The sequence below is a fragment of the Gymnogyps californianus genome, chromosome 5 (assembly GCF_018139145.2).
Source record: "Gymnogyps californianus isolate 813 chromosome 5, ASM1813914v2, whole genome shotgun sequence".
NCBI classification, from domain to species: domain Eukaryota; kingdom Metazoa; phylum Chordata; class Aves; order Accipitriformes; family Cathartidae; genus Gymnogyps; species Gymnogyps californianus.
In genome coordinates, this window is record NC_059475.1 from 70,129,350 (window position 1) to 70,149,328 (window position 19,979).

General features: G+C 41.6%; 1 protein-coding gene across 1 annotated transcript in view; it reads left to right on the top strand.

The window, feature by feature from the left end:
* Positions 1 to 19,979, top strand: part of LOC127017211 (MAM domain-containing glycosylphosphatidylinositol anchor protein 2) — a 187,960-nt gene that overhangs the window by 146,535 nt on the left and 21,446 nt on the right. Inside the window, exons 9-10 of the mRNA XM_050898185.1 lie at positions 11,156 to 11,333; positions 19,354 to 19,374. Of these exons, the coding sequence (XP_050754142.1) occupies positions 11,156 to 11,333; positions 19,354 to 19,374 (199 nt within the window). The remainder of the gene's footprint in view (positions 1 to 11,155; positions 11,334 to 19,353; positions 19,375 to 19,979) is intronic.

Here is a 19,979-nt window from a genome sequence, read left to right on the forward strand (position 1 = left end):
GAGTCGGCACCAGCCCGGTTTCCCAATATGTAAACTTCGAATTTGATATGTCACTGAGAAGGAATGAGAAAACATTCTCTGAAAACTAGCCTTAATGTGGATTAATAATTAACCCGCCTTTTGTGAATGCCCAACAAAACAGGGATTAAAAATTGAAAAACTCTTTTGGTAGATGTCTAGCAGTAGCAAAAGAGCAGGAGAACCTGCACCGCTGGGGTTGGGAACAGTGCAGCTCCTGTTTAATCACGCAGACTTCAGTGAATTCATCTGGGAGCCAGCCAATTTTAAAGTCTTTACGTGGATTCTCTTGGTTTATATCACATTTTAGCCTTTAAGGAGGAAAAAAAAAGATATTGGCTTGAATGCAGTGTCATCACATCCAAGGTTGTGACGGATCTGAGTCCACACATTAGAGAAGTGCACATTGTGACCCTTACCTAGAGCAAAATCGTACCGCCTGCTTGCAGTCAATGGGTGTTTCCACTGTTTCCATTAAAATGCAAGCAGAGAGGATGCATCTCCAGTGGGTCAAGCCAAACATGGCACGGTAGAACCTAACAGGGTTAGGACTTCATGGGTGATGGTAGTGATGAAGATACTTATTGTGCTGCGGGGAGATCAGGGCCACATATTACAGCCCTGAATGCATTTTTATTACCAAGTTCCACAAGAAGAAAGATAATTATTTTTAAAAAGGTTTTTATACTTGTCTTCTTAGTAGTGGTCACATTTTTATTCAAACTGTAGATAACCTTGTTTCAAGAAGAGTTCCGAAACAATACAGAAAGCAATAGCCCAGACAGACAGTTGATATGAAACATCAATATGATAATCAGAAAACATTAGCTTTTTGTACTGCTCAGGTGAGCTTTGATGCTGGAGCAGAACAGACCTCAACCACAGAGAAGGAAAGGTGGCACTGGGGCTGCTGTGACAGGGTCTGGGAGCAAGCGATTGCCAGTTCTGAAGTGTCGACGGGGAATAAGGTCAGCGTGAGGTGCAGGCTCTTATCTGTGAGCAGAGTTAGCCGACGGGTACAACACTTCATCTATCATTAAGAGCCGACCGGTATTTGCTTTGTTGATTTAAATCGTGGAGTGAGGATGCGTTCAAGCTAATCAGCAATAAAACTGGCATGTGCACCACCATCAGAACACCTCTTCTGTGTCACAGTGTAACTCAGGAGACTAGAAATCCTCCTGCATGTAGCGTTTATGGAAAAAGCAGTGTAGAGTACAGGGAGTCTCCATTTCTCAGGGTCACTGTTGCATACAGCCTTTCATTTGTAACTATCCTGCTCAACTGAAGGTTGAGGACAACCTTGTGTGTCTTTCATCATGGTGAACTGCATAGATTTGGTCACCCTCTACTTGCTTCTGAAGGTGCTGAGGTCTGCCAAGACGTTGTCTGCACATAAGGAACATTTTTCTGTCTCATTAATAGCTCTCTGAAGAATATTCTGACATTAATGTATTTCAGCTTTGGATTTGGTTTTGGAATTAGTGACCCAGATTCTTCCAATTCTTTGTATTTCAAAGCATCCTTGTACATGTCCCCTGGTCAGCCTTTGGAGATCCCCAACACTCCAGTAGTTGCTTTCATTAAACGTTCAATGATAAAGTGGAGTTCAGTCATGGGGGGAGCCTGAAGCTCATGAAGTAAATTAGCAAACTCATATAGCATAGCATGCATCAGGTTAGAAACATAGGCAAATTCAGGATTTTGTGCTGAAAGGCCAAGAAACCCTACATGTTGAATTGCCTTGACATTTTCTTGTATGTTTTCAAAGTGCATACAAAAATGGTCCTAAACATCACTCAGCGTGTTTCTATACTCCTGAAAGTTTATCCACCCAGAACAAACCCACTTTTGGACCTCACCTTCAAGCTCTTGCTTCACCGAGCACATGTTCAGTTTTGCTTGAGCAGCTGTGAATGTCTTTGTGCTTTTCCATACCAGCTCCTAAGTGGGTGGCGGCAGTGGCTTCATCTGCAGCTCCCGATGCAGCTCCCGGTGCAGCTCCCGGTGCAGCTCCCGGTCAGCTCCCAATGCAGCTCCCGGTGCAGCTCCATGCCGGCAGCCTGCATCTGCTCAGAACAGTTCTGGTGCTGTCTGGGCATCACGTGGAGGTGTTTCCTTTCCATAGTTTGTCTTTCACCAAAGGCAGATTCAAGTAGCTTTTTGTGATAACAGTGAATCCCGAGTTGCACAAACATTCAAGCAGTGATAAGCGAGTGCTTCCAGCTCTCTGGTATTTACTGTCAGCAGGATGAAAGCAAATGAAACAAGTGAGACTTTCCCGGAGCAGACACGAAGGGTCTGCAGCTCTGATCTCTGTGGTGGCTGCTCTGCTCCTCGGCAGGCGATAGCCACGTTCCCTGTACTGCCGGCAGTGATGCAGCCACGGTGACCTAGAAAACGAACAGCTCCACTTTAAAGAAGTAACAAAAAGTCAACCGGTACCTGTAAACCCGAGAGTAACTTGTTCAAGCTTGTTATTTGAAAGATTAAAGTTCCTACCTTTCCTTTATTTTCAGTCTACAGATGTCTGCGGTCCCAGTTAGTTGATAATGAGAAAGTCTCTTCAAACAGCCCGGAGCAGGTCACTTCTCTGTACGCTTCCTTCGGGTCACCGTTTGGCTTCATTGTATTTTTTACTGCTGTTTTCATTCAGCAGTGTACAGGGTCAGACGTATTCAAATACGTATTATGTGCTCGTGAAAAGGATTTCTGTGAAGGTTGCACGGTCACTGGCTGCAAAATGGAGTACATAATTTTCTGCCCATGCCATAGCACAGTTCTCATACCCATGCACGAACAGGTATGCATCAAATTTGCCACAAAGGAAAAAGTGAACCGGGATAAGTTTTATTGCCTTTCTGATTAAAGAAACTCACACCTATTATAAATCCAGAGTTTACTCTTTGTCCCTGTGTGTAAGGTTGTTAAAAGCAAAGAAACAACCTTCCAGCTATGAAATATCCTAAATTACAGTTTACTTAGCAAATGGACTGAAGTGTCCTAATCCATATCTTAAAAGATGTTTTTATTATAATTCATTTGTATGGAAAAACAGAAGGCAGTGTATTTTATCTTCCAGTTGACAAGTTTTGAGCAGGTATTTGTGCTGTATTTTGATTTTACTCTGATAAAAATGACCTCTCTCTTTTCCTGGGTTACCATTTTCCATCTTGCCTTTAAAGACTGAGATGTAATACATATTTAAAGACGACTTAACTGTTGGATCATCTAGCGTCCCGCTTTCGCATACCAGCTTTATTTGTTCCTGTCTCTTTCTTCTTCAAATATCAGGCCATAAATTTGGATCATGGACAGATGTTTCTGGCATCTGAACCACTCATCTATCAATTTCTAGCCCATAAAAACTGCATCTATAACATTCTGCATCTGTGGACTCCAAGCTCCTAATTACTAAAGACTCAGGGACTTTTAGTTTCTTAAAAACGAAAAAAAAAAGAGAGAAAAATTTTTTTTATGCTTTTGTGTGTACCACATAAAACCAATTACACGACGTGGTAAACACAAAATAAGTAAAATGAATGGTAGGAGCAAATACAGAATGATTGTTAAAGTAATCTTGCAAGAAGAAAGTCGATTACATGCCTGCGATTATTCTTATGGCTTGGAAGTTAGCTAATTGAAAAAGATTGTGCCCGCTGTTAAATGTGCTTTAGATGTCCTGTCTTCCAGGCAGAAAAGAGTGGAAGAAGAGGTTTATTGTGTAGCTGCCGTTTCCGTATGCCTCGTCTCCTGGTGAAGGGAGGCTGAGCACTGGGGGCTGGTGACAGCACCCGGCAGCAGAGGCAGGTCCTGCCCAGCGGAGAGGTGGCCACGTGCTCCTCCAGCAAACATCTCCAGCCCCGTAACGGTGTCCAACCTCACTCAGGGCACTTTGGCTCAGAGTATGTCCCTGGCTCCAGCAAGCAAACCTCACGGCGTGCTGGCTCTGGGCTGGGTTTGACCTCCTGGTCCCTGTTGCCTCAACAGCAGCGGGCGTCCGCATTTGCAGGAGAGCAGGGAGCAGGTACCGGCTCGGCACGGAAACAAATGTGAGGTTTTGGCAGTTCCACTGACCGCGTGTGAAAATATTAAAAAAGAAAAGAGATGTCATCAAGAGCAGGATTACATGATGCACAGTGGAAAATAAACTGCTGATGAGCGTGACAGAACATGCTTTGCAGCTGGCCTGGTTTTTGCCTGAATTACAGATATTTGTCACTGTGAGTCATTTCAGGGCCGTAACTATCCTTTGAAATGAAGATGACACAGGAGCCGCCTACCTGATAAAGTTTATGTTCAAACCCAGATAGCTCTGATTATATTGCTGGGCAAAATTGTTAAAGAAGAGCAGCCACTGGATTTCCGCAGCAGAAATGAGGCAAACAATAAATGGGATTTTTCCCTCTGTGGTGTGCAGATAGAAGAGGTATTTGCTCCTGAACTGAACAGTGCTATTTTATATATATAACTGCTAAAGAAAACTCTTGTTTTATTAAGGAAAATCAATTGTCATTGTTGTTATAAATTGTAAAGAAATTACTTTAAAGACCGCCACAGCTTTTTATAGGGGTAAACAGTAGATTAATTTACATTACATTCAGTTGTCATTAATTAAAGCGATGCTTGTCTGACTTTTTCAGTCAATGAAGAAATTTATGGTTGAAATCAATAGGCGAAGTACAATGGACTAAGGATGTGTTTATTTTTTATAAACATAACTGTGCATATGAGCAATCAATATGTAATCATCCCATAGGATTAATTTCTCAAGAAATCTATATGTTCGAGCCTTTTAGAGAATATAGTGTTTCTCAACAACAGGCACAGAATAAATACCCTTTCATTGACAGCATAGAGGAGATGGTTTCAGCCTGCTGCAATAAAACACCGCCACGCTTTTACAGTCCCCTTTCTCTGATGTCAGGGAAATACATTTTGCTTTTCTGTTAGCTTTAGGGAGCAAAGATTTCTAAATACTCGAAGGTAACAAAGGCAAAAGGAGTCCCTGAGAAGCCGCCTGTGCTCTGGATTGACTGAACGTAGGTATGCTCTGCTAAATTAATTACAGGATAGGCACATGATAGTGCTAATAAATGCTCCAGAAAGTAATGTGGTTTTTCCTCAGTGCTTTACAAATATTCACAAACCATTGGAAAACTGTTGTTTCAGCTTGGTCAAAGTAAATTTCCCAAAATCTATTTCATCCTTATCTTTGTAAGGCAAAGGGCTTTGATTATAAGAATTTTTCTCCTTCAAAAATTCTTTTTCAAGCAAATCCTGATTCTTACTAGTTTTAAAGCTCTGGACACATGAATTGACATGCAGGCAGATATTTTACGGTTGTGTTTGCTTGTGTATTCTCTCTTTGAAGCATCGGTCTTGACTTTTTAATATAAAAAACCACAGCCTGAATGTTATGGAGAGGCTGTACAGGTGATTTCAAGGAAGTGGGTGATGCGGATTTGGCTCCTTCCCATCCAAGGGAGCCGAAATAGATGCCCAGATCTCTGGAGGCAGACAGACAGTGCTGCAGGAGCAAGGGCGGAGGGCTGGGTTGTTCTTGGTGCTTTAATGCCAACCAGTGAGTGACCAAGAGCTTTGGGTGCCTCCTACACGGAGTCTGGCTTTGCAGAGCCTCCCCAGTTTCGTGCTAGGAGTTTGAACCACCCTAAGGCATTGTAGGAATCTAAATCCTATTTTTAGGGTGTCTTGGGCATATCAGTGTTGGTGTTAGGTGCCTCAGCATCATGCAGACCTTTAAAAATGTGCTAGAAAACCCTTGTTCCTCCAGCTGGTTGCAAGGCTCTCCGACTCCATATAGATCCAACCTTCATTTTTTTCTGTATCAGCAAGTAAACGAGCTCAACTGCTACACTTATTTTCATCAGTTTTCATTTTTGTCAGCCAAGGGTGCCGTTACTGTTTCACACCAGGTTTGGGAAGCGGCTCCGCAGTGGTCCGACAGGGATGTCCCAGGCTCCGGGAGTGATGCCTCCATGCAGCCACTTCACTTCCACTGCGACTGTCGGGTTTATTTTCCTGGTGGAAAGAGAAGGTTGAAAGCTGAATGTGGCAAAAGCTGTGTGGATACTGATTTTCTTTCTTTATTTGTTCAACAGCAGAGCTGAAAAATCAGGCAATGGGATGTTTTGTGTCAAACCTAGTGACAATTTTGAGATGTTTGGGTTTTTTTCTGGTTTCCATGGTAAAAATAAGAATTAGAACAGAGCTGGTGTTGATTGCAAGGCAAAAAGATGTGTGTTGCTTCCTATGGAGAAATACCAATATCCAGTACTGGCTTACGATGCATAATACTGAAATGAAAAATCAAATTGTTTTGCTTTCAGAATGAATAAAATAGTGGAGCTTCTTTATTGCCTGTGTTTGGGTGGTTGCAGAAAAGGGTGATAATCTAAAGCAGCAACCGAATTTGATACAAATTCATGACTAGTTTTGGTAATTGTAAACTTCAAACATGAAGTATTAATTATTAAAATTATTTGCTGAAGTCTTTCTGTCAGTGTTTCCTTATCCAAAGAAGAGGTGTAATAGGGAATATTTTTACAGTAGAACACTGCAAGGAATCAGAAGTCCCTCTAAGCAATGGCTAGCTAACTTCAAACAACTGCCGGAAAGTCAGTATTAGCTCACACAACTGGAAGCGCAGTTTTGTTAATACAGTACTCACAAATGTAACTGGCAACAAACATGACGGCATAAAATATGTGGCTTAAAAAACCACTAATGATGTCTATTTCAAAAAAATATTTTTTTTTTTAACGTTGAAAGTTAGGTAATTTTATCTAGACTTTTATGTTTCTCTAATTCTTGATTTTTGTGAAAGGGGCAGACACAATGATGAAATTATGTTTGGTAGTATACCGCTCACTTTTGGGGCATAGTCAATGGTTTTGACTTCTGCCTTGTGAAGATTGCTTGTATTCAACTTGATAGTTGAACAAACAACAATAATTACAAGGGAAGTAAGATCAGGGAATTTTCCTTTAGGAGAACCAGCAGCCTTCGTGAGGTCTGCAGAGCAGTTTCTGTTCCAGTATATTAGCATCACTTCAATTTTTTGGGGAGCTGTTCGGGCAAAATAAGAAAAAATATATAGACCTTAGGTTTCCATTTGTGGGCTGAATTAGTTGCATATAAGTTTGTTCCCCGTTTGTGAATTCTATAAATTGCTGCTTATAATTTTCATTTTAAAATCAAGTATGTATTTCAGATAAAACACTTGGTCTTCATTCTAAAGCTTTTGAGAAATCGTGCCAGGAACTGCACTAGGTGCCTTGCTATCATCACTGTCTATAAAGATACGGTGAGTTCAGCCCCTACCACAATTTTGTGTGGTCAGAAATATTGGGTAAAAATAGAGTTTCTCAGGATTCCCCCCCCCCCCCCCCCCCAGTATGGCAGCGGGGGTGTGTGAATGAAAAAGTTTCTCTTTGAGAAAAAAAATTCTCATTTACCTTGGCCATTTTTGCATTTTTAGATATACTTGAAGGACATTTTAAGATAGCTATGTTGAGTTTAGAAAATTTAGAAGTTGTGTTTAAGAAATACAAACCAAAAATACTTGCACATTTAAAATATAAGATCATTTTATTTGACTGGCTAGGTAACTTGGTAAATTTACAAACATTCACAAAGGCTTGTTTGCACTTTCTCCCCTGAGAGCAGCAGCTTTTCTCTGGAAGCACTTTCCAGTTTGACACGCTAGGCCTGGTGAGCATCTGTCCACGTGGGTCCAGCGAGAAGATCCATATGGGCAAATTCTCCATGCAACCGCTTTAAAAATACGGTCTAAATCTTATCGTAATTATCCTTAATATCTTCTCTGCAGCACACATCACTTTGCTCTCAAGGACAACGGTCTACTCGAGACAAGGCTTATCCATTACTGGGAGGGCTCCCTGACAGCCCATGAAGGTGCATGGTGCCTTATGCATTATTAATGTATATGAAAGGTCCCGGTGCCCCTTCTGTTTGTTCTGCAACGTCTTAAATAATCTGTGCATCTCTGTTGTGAGCGTTGAACGCAGATCAGAATTCAATGGCTGTTCTACCTGGCGCGCATGAGAAGCAGAGCCTTGTCCTTGCACCTTCACGCGCTTTTCCACACGCAGCATTGATCATACACAGCATTTGTCACTTTTCTCCTGAGCACTCGGATTTCAGCGATGCCTGGAAGGTTTCTGTGAGGTGGGAGCAGGAGAGGTGTGCGTGGCATAAAAACGGGGCTGCTGGTGGGCAGAGCAGAGGATGGGAGGAACAGTTGCCCTAATGTGTGCTGACGCTTGCTTTGCGAGCCGTGGGATGGCAAGATAACACACTGCAAAACTTGGGTGAAGCAGGTGTCCGCGGCATGTTTTTATTCATGGTATCTAAAGAAGAGAAAAGGAGAAAAGACTGAATTTCTGTTGAACAACGTGTACCTTGGGTTTCATCGTCTGTTTTGTTGGCCTCAGTACTTAGGTACAAAGAGCTGTGAAAGAGTTGGCATCTAACAGAATCTGTCAAATTGAAATTTTTCATGAGCCCCACTGGGATGATATTTTAAAGATACAATATAAATGCACATATTTTCAGTATCTTTATTACCTTTAATAACTCTTTGTAGTGTAGTGGCCATGAACAGAGGAATGCTCCACAGTTCCAGGCTGTGTACAAAGTTGCGGTGGACATTTCATTCATATCATGTCTTATTGAAGTGGGTCATTTTAATGCTTGCAACAGGGAGAAGGTGATGCGATTGGGGTGGACGCTCAGGTGGTGCTGCTCGGGGCAGACACTGTAGGTTGCTGAGCTGCAGCATCTCCGGGCTCAGCAGCTCCCAGCTCCCAGCTCCCAGCCCCGCGCTGGTGTGCCCAGGCTCCTCAGCGATGCACTTACCTCTCGTCCCGCTCTACACCCACACATCCATCCGAAAGCTTTCTGGTGCAAGGGCCAGGTTTCAAAGGCAGACTGCCACCCTGTGCCTGTGCAGGATTTGTATTAACCAACGTATCTCTGCCTTGCACATCGGGCAGGCAGCAGTGTGATTTTTCCTTACGGTAACTTGTTTTTACATTTCTAACCTAATCTGAGATTTTTTTACCCAGCATTTCTCCTATGCATGACTTAACCCCTGCGGGGCCAGGCCTGAAGAGCCACCTGAGCCTATAGCATGGCTCACCCAGCATGTGCAAGAGCAGAAACCCTGAAATAACATCTCAGATGCACTCAGCATTGCTCTAACTCAAGCCCTGCAAAGGCTCAAAGCACAGGAAAACACACACTGACTTTGGTGGCAGCAAAGCGAAGCTGATGTCTAGAGCTGTTCCATCATCCCAGCTTTCTTAAGAATTTCTCTTGCTTTTTTGCTTTGCAGTCTGAGTTTTATTTAATAGGCATATAGCTGTACTTGTGTAACATACTTTAACGACAGAAGTATTGACATCTCTGTCCCGCTGCTATGAATTTAAAGCTTGGAGTCTGTTAATATTGCTGCAAATGTAGTTTATGGGGATGAAATATGGTAGATTTAGTACTAGATTTCAGCGATTTCAGTGTACATTTTTATTGCATCAGCAAATTAAAGTTTTGGAATGAAAGGTTTTCTGTCCTTAATAAACTCTGTGTTGGTGAACGTGTAATAGGTAGGAGCTTCAGCGCACTGACAGGTGTAGTAAGCTTAGTGGAACATCTCATTTTAGCATCACTGCACCTGTACAGTTGTCTGGGGATGCATGGTAAATATTTAATGATTTTTCCTTTGTTTTCTGCAGATAGTGTCTGTAATAAGGCAGAGTATCTGCAAGTAATATTGCAATATCAAGTCATTCTGCTGCCCAAAATGTGTATGATTTCTGCTTATCTATAAACCAATTAAAGTAATGTTAGAGACAATGTGGCACTCTCTTCTTGCGATGCCTTCTTCTTAATTAGATTTTTTTTCTTTTCATTTCTTGGTAAGGCATATAAATAAAAGAAACTATGGATTTTGATGTTGAAAACACTGTGCGGTCTATAAAACACAAAAATCTATGCTTTGCTTTTTTTTAATAAAACAGCCTCTTGTTTGCTCATATTGACTTTCATTGTTCTCTGAAATCCATCCATCTTTGAGTTTACAAGGATTGCTGATAATTATGCACTAAGGCCATTAATGGCTAGCCTATTTCTTTCTCACTCATCAACAAAAGTGGTAAGTGCTTGGAAATCAAACTGCATTTCAGTTCTTCAGTGTGCTCTTATTAGCTTCAAATGATGCCCCAAATGACAGCTGTGAAACCTCATTGCCTCTAACGAGGAGGCAGCACCCAGCTCACGGAGCCGCGGCTGTCCCAGCCCGCTGTGCACAGTGGCAGAAAACACGTCTGCCACTGCAGTTGGCCAATATTATTTTAAAATCATGGAGGGAATGGGGCTACTAGACATGAGGAGCCAATTTACCTGGTCAGGTTTGAAGGCGTAGCATTTGAGAGCTAGTAAATTCAACCTCAGTAAGCTGTTGAAATGAACTGAAATGAAGAGCATTTTTTTTAAGGAAAAAAAAAAAGGTTATTTAACATTTTGACAAGTAGGTTTTAAACATAGGGGCAGATTTGCAAAGAAATGTAGGCTCCTAAAGATGGAAGAGTTCAGGGAGATTTTGAAAAACGCCGCAGTATCTGCTTGGATGCTTGGGTGCTTGCACACCATCACAAACCAGGCACTTAGACCCTTGCTGTAGTCTCTGTCTAGTGAGTGTCAGAAATCCTCCTGAACTGAATTAACACTGCGCTTTTCCCGCATGCAGCAAACATCCGAGTGCTGCACAGCGCCTGCAGCCGTTGGGCTCCCCGAGGTTCGGTGCGGGACCTGCGCGGGCAGAGGAGGATAGGCAGATGGCAGGCAGGGGTGGCCTCTTGATAAAATGGGTTTGCAATCTGTCATCTCATCTGTCTGTTACAGAAATGCTCACTAGTGGGTTATTTCAGGGAGGTTCACGTTCTTGCTGTATCTCTAATCCTCCCGGATTGTTTGAAGGTTTAAGGAAGCAGCCGGGTGCTCCGGTTCAGATCCGCGTGTGCTCCCGTTCATTTCTAAGGTGAAGACAACATCTATCCCAAAAGCTCTGACACTTGCATCCTTCTTTTGATTTTAGGCTGGACAACAGCGTTGGTGGGAACAGGAAATTACAGTGAATGGAAATATTCAAAAGGGAGAATTAATTACCTACAACCTAACTGAGCTGATCAAGCCAGAGGCATATGAAGTCCGTCTAACGCCCATCACCAGATTTGGGGAGGGGGACTCAACTATTCGGGTCATCAAGTATAGTGGTAAGAAGACCTTCGTGTATGAGCAAATGCGTTGCGGTGCATTCTGCACAATTCGGTCTGCTGCACAGGGTATGGCTGCACTGGGTTGCACTACGTGAACTGGTTGCCAGTCCTGCAAATAAGGTTGCAAGGGATGAGTGTGGGCTTCCAGGAAGGAGGGTTCTGGGTAGGACTGGGTAGGAATGAAAGTCTCCACCTCTGGGAATACTCACAATAACAAAAAAAAAAAAAAAAAAAAAAAAAAAAACCAAACCAAAAAACCCAAAACCCAACCAAAAAAAAAATCTGAACAGCCAAAATACAAAATCATATCAATCTTTTTGTGAAATAAAACTAAAAATAGAACCAATTAATGTTAGCTTCATGAAATAGCTCATATCAAGAGTTTGTTCTTTCTCTGAACACTTTGAAGGGCAATGAATTTTGAAGAAAAATCTACAAAACAAGTAGTATTCTGAAGGTGTCAAATCAGTGTTGTGATATCATCAAACTACCTTTTTTTTCCCCCCAGAATGAGCACTTCTTGAGAAGTTTTTATATGAATGTGAATCATTAAAAAAAAAAAAAAGTGACCATTTCTAGTCCTATGCAAGTGGAAAAAGGCATTTATGCGTTTTCCTCTAAAAGGTCATGTCATGACAAAGATTTGTCCACTTTAATCTAACAAGAAAAATACAGTATCCATACATCCTTCCATTCAGCATCCCAGCATTACCAGGAATTAGTTCCTAGAGCTCTGAAAAATCCCTCAAAATACCTTTCTTTGGGTATTTATTTAATGAATAACTGAATCACTTTTTTTTCTTCTGTAAAAATTACAATGAATGGGCAAGAGATACCTTAGAGAGAAGGTAGCTCTGCCAAAGATATCATTGTGCAGTTTGCAATGGGAACCTGATGTGCTGAGTGGAAAGTTTTTGTAATTGAAAAAGGGAAGTGCGTGGCAAGGGGAGATATTTTTAAACACGAAATTATGAAAGTATAAGTTTATCATTTGGGGACAGACTTTTGTAGTAGGGCCTGCAGCGATAGGACAAGGGGTAATGGTTTTAAACTACAAAAGGGTAGATTCAGACTAGATATAAGGAAGAAATTTTTTTACGATGAGGGCAGTGAAACACTGGCACAGGTTGCCCAGAGAGGTTGTGGATGCCTCATCCCTGGAAACATCCAAGGCCAGGTTGGATGGGGCTCTGAGCAACCTGATCTAGTTGAAGATGTCCCTGCTCATGGCAGGGGGGTTGGACTAGATGGCCTTTAAAGGTCCCTTCCCACCCAAACCGTTCTGTGATTCTATGATTCTATCACAAGGAACCTTGCTAATCCTCCAGGACAAAAGCCATGTGACACACAGGTCAAGTCACAGCTAGCCACATAGCTCCAATTGCTCCGGGAGCTGGATCCAACAGTAATTAGTGCTATACAGATACCTAAGAGAACCCAAAGCAGGAAATCACATGCAGCAGAAGGCCCAAAAGCAACCTACAGATAAGAATTACTTTCAAAAATCATTATCAAATAATTTAAAGTAGAGAACAAATCTGAAAAAAATTTAAGTATCTTGTGCATCGTATGCGCAATTCTTCATGATCAATGATTAGCTCAGCCCTACTCAATCTCATCATAAATTATTGTTATCACTGTGTTAATATCAAGGGAAAAAATTACATTAAGCAATCTCAAATATCAATTCTAAAGAATATGGTGGCACATTTCACTAAATGCCCGATCTGCTAACGATGGTGATGGATGAATCTTAGGTTTCGCCTGTTACAGGAAAGTGTTTGCAAAGTCTACGTTTCCCAAAGCTCATGAGAACAAAATCTCAATTAAAGAAAGGACTTGTTTACTAAATCTATGAACATACAAATGAGGAGAAGATGGCCATTCTGCTGCAAATGGACTTTGGCTCCTCGTTAAGCCTCTTTACTGTAGTAAGTGCCTATTTTCTGACACTAGCAGTAGGAATCCGGTCTCTTTGGGGCTCCCCACATGCACAGGGGAAAGACCCAGAGTCTTCCCGAAGGTGATCAGGAGCAGAAGCTCCATTCAGACACTTGGGATTTCTCTGCAGCAATCCCAATCTCTCCGTGCTGGCTGTGACAGGGAAACTTGCGTCCTCACAGCCAGCTCGTGCCAGGCAGCCACTGCCCTCTTCCGTGGACCTCGCAATTTCTCCCATGACTTAAATACTGACCAGTGCTCCTATAAGGAGAAAAAACCACCATTTAGGTCACTCAGTCACTACTGCTCTTTTTTGGTGGTGGTTGTACTCTGGCAAGTCTCAGGGGGTTGATTGAGGTCTCAGCTATGGCTCACAACCGTGCTGAGTTTGAGGTTTTAATGAAACGTTATGTGATTTACATTTCTAGCCCCTGGCTGGCAGGAAGAACATTCCCATGCAGCATAAAAGGCGTATTTTGTCTACTGAAAATTTTTCTGCTAGAATCTGCCATTAGCGCAGATGTGAACAACATCCCATTTCAAACGTGCTGATGAGGTGCCAATGGAAAATCCGGCCGCCCAGGAGAGAGGAAGCCGTTGCCTTGTGCCCCAGATGGAGAGATGCTTTTGGAGCGATACGCAGTGCTATTCCTCTGGTGCTGACAAATTCACAGCTTCAGAAATCATGAGCCAGATGCTAATCAATAAGATAAACCTAAAGTGACTTCCCTTTGAAGAGGGATCCCAGAACCGCTGAGGCTCTGTGTGCTTAAAATATACCTTTTTATCTCAGCATTCATCCAATGACTATAGTGTCAGCAAACTATTACCAGGCTAATTTTAAGGATGTTTTAGCTTCAACTGTAAAATAATGATATCATATACATTATTATAGTGCAAATCCGATACTTATAATCTGAAATGCTGGAATCTTAGAAAAGCAGTTAATGGGCTAGAGGGATGCACAGCAGCAGGCCTGCACCAACGTAAGAAATAATTATAAACAATACCCAGAAAATAAAAGACATAATGCAATTGTTTCTTAAAAGGAGAACTAAGATAATTTTTTATGTTTTCCTCCCATTACAATTTTTTAATTGTGAGACCTTAAGCAAGGAGGAAAACATTTGCATTTTCATATTTTCAGTGGGATTTTGTGTGTGTGTGTGCGTGTGCCTCTGTGTGTTCAGTTTTGATCAATACCCCAGAAGCGCACTGGCCTCTAGCAGCGTCAGCCCTTCTTTCTCATCCCACCACTTTAGGAACACTCTTTTTGGAGGACCAGGACCCAGGACTATGTCCTTTCAGGTGTTGAATATCTCCAAGGATGGAGACTTCACAGTCTCTCTGGGCAACCTGTTTGGTGCTTGATCACCCTTAGAGTAAAGTTTTTCTCTTAGGTTTAAAATGCACCGATGTATTTGTATTGCTGGTGAGGATTCCCATTGCAAACATTTTTTGCCTTATTTTTTTAAACTTTAAGCAGGCTAATAGGATTTCACCCCATTTTAAAAAAATGCAGCCAGTGTGAAAAGCAGATCGGACACGTAGTTGCTAAAAATGGTAGTAGTGTCTTTTGCCTTTAGGAAATGCATTAACTTTTACAGTTGAGTTTCATTTTTGTGCAAATAGAGGATAAATAGGCCATGCACTACCTAGGTTTTACTTTGACAGCTTAAGCTTGTCTTTCGTAGTAGGACAATCTTGGGTAGGTACCGCAAAGAACTGATTTCTCTCGAATAGTTATAAAGTGTGTAAGGATCCACATGACATTTCTAGTGTATTGGTTGCATTTGCTGCCTTACTAGAGAGGAGAAGGTTTCTCCAGATTTCTTCCAGGGGATGAATCACCCTCTGGACATGCCCATAGCTCTCCAGTGACTTTAGAGACACTCCAATGACACTCTTAGATGAGGTGTCTAACTTTTAGATCACTAAAGTTAAGCCACATTAATCCTACCTGTGAAGCCATTTTTATTGGGTTACACTCCTTTGTACGTGATGCAGAGCACATCACCTTTTAAATTAAAACCCACAACTGGAGATTAACATGGAAATTGCTAATATATAAAAATAACAGCTTCCAATGTGCTAGCCTGCTGGTAGCCATCTGAATGTCCAAAATAAGGAGACTATTAAAGCAGGAAAACCTCAGTAATGAGCTCTTTACAGTATACCCTGCCATCCCAAGTGGGAGCTGTAAATACAAAATAAAAACTCCGCAGTATCCAATCCCATGAATCAAAAACTTACCCGTGGCGCAAGCATTTCATAGGGAAATCCCTCACCTGCCATGAATTATTCTCTCCTCTGCACGCTGAAAGGATGGGAGAAAAGAGCAATCATCACAGTAGGAGCGACATTGATAATTACAGCCAAACATCACTTGACAAATTCTTTAGTAGATACATATGTTACTCTGCTAGTGAACACAGTCTGCCGAGTAAATACAAACAGGGCAATTTAAGTAGCACTAATGAGTGTTTTGTAGGCTAATACAGAACAGATACGTTCCGTAGTAACAGCAGATATGTCTCATAGTAACAGTTTAAATATTATCTCCATCACTTTACATAAATCTATGTCAGCCTATTTGATATGAACTGGCTGTAAAGTCCTCCAACTACTCCAATTAAAACTTCAGCACTCGCTGTTTTAGATATGCACTTATGTTTAAATATTTTTAAAAAGTCAACCAGTGATTAAAGAAGCAAGTTTAGCTCCCTTCTGTGAAAAAAGCCAACAACCCAACGTTACTACTATTGGTACGTAGCATCAGTGGCAGATAGATGATGGTGGCCAGTTGCTTTGTAGTCCAGCTCCCGTGTTTTCATATGAGGTTTAGACACTCCACAGATTCTGTATGGAAGAAGAGTGTGTAATTGTGGTTATTATTTATTGCTATTATTCTTATTATTATATTTCTAGCCCCAGAAAAATAAAATTGGCACCAAATAGGGCATAAATGGTAGGATTTATAAGTTTGCACAGACAAACATCTCCAGTATTACCCAGTGTTATAAACAGTAAGTTAACGTAATTGCTGTTATGGGAGGAAGAAAGCCTTGTCCTTGTAGAGTAGCAATATTTACAGTGAAGATTGCTTCTCCTGTGCAAACCAAGTGCTTAGAGGTACGGACTCTTGATCTTGATTAAAGCTTTTAGGTGCTGGTTGTAATTACCACAAGTAACCAGTTTCCAGAGGTTAAAAACATAGCAGCTGAACATCTAGCATGCTTCTACTTACCACTGGCTTTATGTTTTTCATGGTTAAGAAAGCTTGGTTTGCAGCTATTTTTTTAAAGGAGGGACATAATGTTCCAATCTCCGAAGGCCACCTCACTTGTAAGCTGAACAAGTGTCTGTGTTGGGAAGGATCTGTGGGAAATTTAACTGTCTTGTATAAATGCAGTTACACCTAACAGAAGGGCAAGCATTAAGAAAAACCATTCAGCCCACATTTTTCTGCTGTGACCTGCACAAATACAGATCACCGAAAAGTAAAATCGTCCGACAAACTGAAATACCAGCAAGTTTTATTCTCTGCTTGCTGGTGGAAAGGCAGGAAGATTAAGGGATCATCCGTCTTGGCTCTAACCAAGCTCAAACATTTCATGACACTTTGTTCTCCCGAGATTCTCCACCAGCAAAACCTTCCTCCCAGCACGAGCCAGGGTCAGCTGAGCAGAGCAGTGATAGCCCTCTGAGGTGCACAGATTTTCCAGACGTTTCAAAGTCAGTCTTGGGAATTGACTCCCTCAGTCATCCATTAATTTCCCTTTATGGCTAATTTAACTTGCTACCTGTGTGTCGTGCACGCAGCAACCTTCCCTTTCCGCAGTGAGAGCTAGATCCATTACACGTTGTCTTATAGCGGTGTGCTGTATTAGAATAGTGAGCTTTCTGGGTTTTTTGTTTGGTTGTGGTGGGTTTTTCTCCTAGTTTATGATGTTAGATAAGTTCAGCCTAACTGCTTTCATTTGTTTTTCTGCTTTTGTCAATCAGCGTGAACTGAAGCGAGTTTGGTAAGAAGCCTTTTTTGCTCTGCTGTGAACAATCTGAATAGCATGACTCAAGGTTACACGCTGATGATAGTTTCCATAAAAGCCCGTACATTTAGTTACAAATCAAGCATCAGTAAATGTAGTTCCCAGCAATTTCAGCTAATTCCAAGTTCAATCACTCAAGGATTTCATGAAATGAATGTTTCTTGCAGAATGAAAGGTAATTTGTTGGTAAAAGCTATGAGGTTATCTAATATAATGTAATGACTAAGTTTCTTGAGAAGATTGCACTGGGGCAGATCACTGTTCATTTGTTTCAGAGAAGGCAAGATAAAATGGCAGAGTCGCTAGTTTAGAGCTGTTTTGAAAACTTCAGGTTGAATCTAGATCTACATAGAATCTGTGGCCAGGGTCACAAACCAAGAGTTCATGTCTGTAAACATGGCATGGGAAGGGCAGCAAGAAAACATGGAGCAACACTCGTACTGAAGTCTGGCATTACCAGCTGTACCCATTATTTGGAGACAAAATTTTATTTCAAATTTTCTGTTAATAACATGCAATTCCAACTGTGAGCTTAGCATCCTTCTGTTTCTCACATGCGTAAGGGCTTATAGCAGAAGGCCCCTGTTTCCTAAGTCATCCATCCTCAAATTTACCCTTTTGCAAACAGGTAGCACAGAACTGCAGACTAATTTCTCATTCAAACCCCATTTCCCGTGTTTAGCATTGTACCGGTTACTCTGGACCTAAACCTGGGTAGCCATTCCCATGGTTAAGATATCTGTAGGCACTATTGAGGTTTGCCTTTCATTCTGTTTCAGCATATTAAGGTATTAAGTAGATGAATTTCAGTATTAAAGAATTATGGATGTAGAGGTTTTTGTAATTTTGCCAAGGGTCTGTGAAAGAAGAGTGCCAGTTTTATCAGCTTCCCCAAAGATTCCCAGTACCCAATAGTTCTGCTGTGTCATGTGGGGCATTGCACAGACCCATAAAAGAACAGACAGAAATAATATTTTTCAGCAAAGTTACCATCTCAAGCCTTCTCTGCAATGTTGGCAAAATTAATTTTGATGCCTCCCAAGGTGAGGGGTCAGCATGGGCTGCTCCTGCCATGGGATGGGGAGTGGCAGAGGTGGGATGCAGAGAGGTGGGATGCTGCACTGATGCTCCTCTGTCTCTGAGAGCACAGCCCCAGGAGAGCATCATCGAGGACCCAGCCGTGCCGGTGGGTCCCTGTCCTGGTCACTGAATGTGGCTCCTCCAGCAGGCACGAGGTGTGCTGGCACTGCTGGCAGCTTTTTAGGACGGCACACTTCACCTTCATCGTCTTCTTAAATTTCTTTGAAGTATATCCTCCTTAGAAGAGGGTTTATGTGCCAGAAGACTATCATGTTTTTTCTTGGTTGTGTCTCTTGGTCTAATGAGATCAAACTTCTTCTCACAAACTTCCTGTGCTTATGTTTTCTGCTATTTAAAATGAAAATTGGCATTTGTAAGAAGAATGCAAGTGCTGTCTGTTTCTTCAGACTCATATGTACACAGACATCTTAAATTGAAGAATAGTATTATTCATCGAGTAGAAGGGTAATTCGTTAAGTATTCTTGAACAATGCTAAAAGGAAATTTTAAGTGATGAGCAAAGTCCAATGCAGAACCTCTGCTTTTGATGAATTCATCCTTTCTGTAGTTTCTCTTGGATTCCTGTACAAAGGCATCACCCTGGCGTTTTGCTGTGCAATGTCCCGATCCTTACAATATCTACGCCAATAATCTAGGTCTGATGCTTAATTACAGCGTCTTGTTCCCTAGGCTGCAGGTACTAGTGATGGAGTGTACACATCGTGGATGGGAGAGGCTATCGTTTCTCACTGAAATCATTGCCTTTGGATTGCCAGGGAGCCACAAAATTTGCTCACAAAGGAAGTTACCAGTTTTGCTGGCTGTCTCGGTGTAGGAGCCATGATCAAGGTCTTGAGGGGGAGGGAACAACGGCAAATTTAGGATAATCGGAATATTGACGAATTAGAATTTCTTTGTGCTAATTTTATTTTTGCTCTGTCTTCCAGCTCCAGTAAATCCACATCTACGTAAGTATTGCTTTATCTTTTTAGCTTTTATGTGTATGAAGAATTGTCCTTGCACCCGTTGTCCCTTACAGTTAAAAAGTAAATGATCAGTATTACACTTTCAGTTGCAGCCCGTGGATCGCAGGGACCACCTTAGTTTTGCATGCAAGCTGGGCTGGCGGCTGAAGGTGTCATTCCTCTTGTTCTGCCAGGGCAATAAAGCAGGACTAGACGGAGAAAGGAAAAATTGTAGCTCCAGTTCATCTTTCTTTCCCACTGCCCAAACAGTTCATCTAAAGGAAAATATTAATGTTCTGAAATAACATCCATTTGTGGGCGTTGCAGCTCAGTGTGTATGGGTGATGCTGTGGTTTACTCATGGGAGTAGCTAAATACTGATAAACTAAATAGCTGAAAGTTCAAGTACTGTGTAGGAACTGTGTCTGCACCTCAACAGGTATGGTAAAAATCTTGAAGGAAAATTCAGTTTATGAAATTTTCTGAATTCATTTATCCTTGCATAAGAACTACATTTGCAGTTCTTGAGTTATTTTGATACTTCCAAGGGTAGTCAGAAGCTCATCTGCAGCTTGAAAACGAAAACAAGAATGTTTCTTCATGCAGCG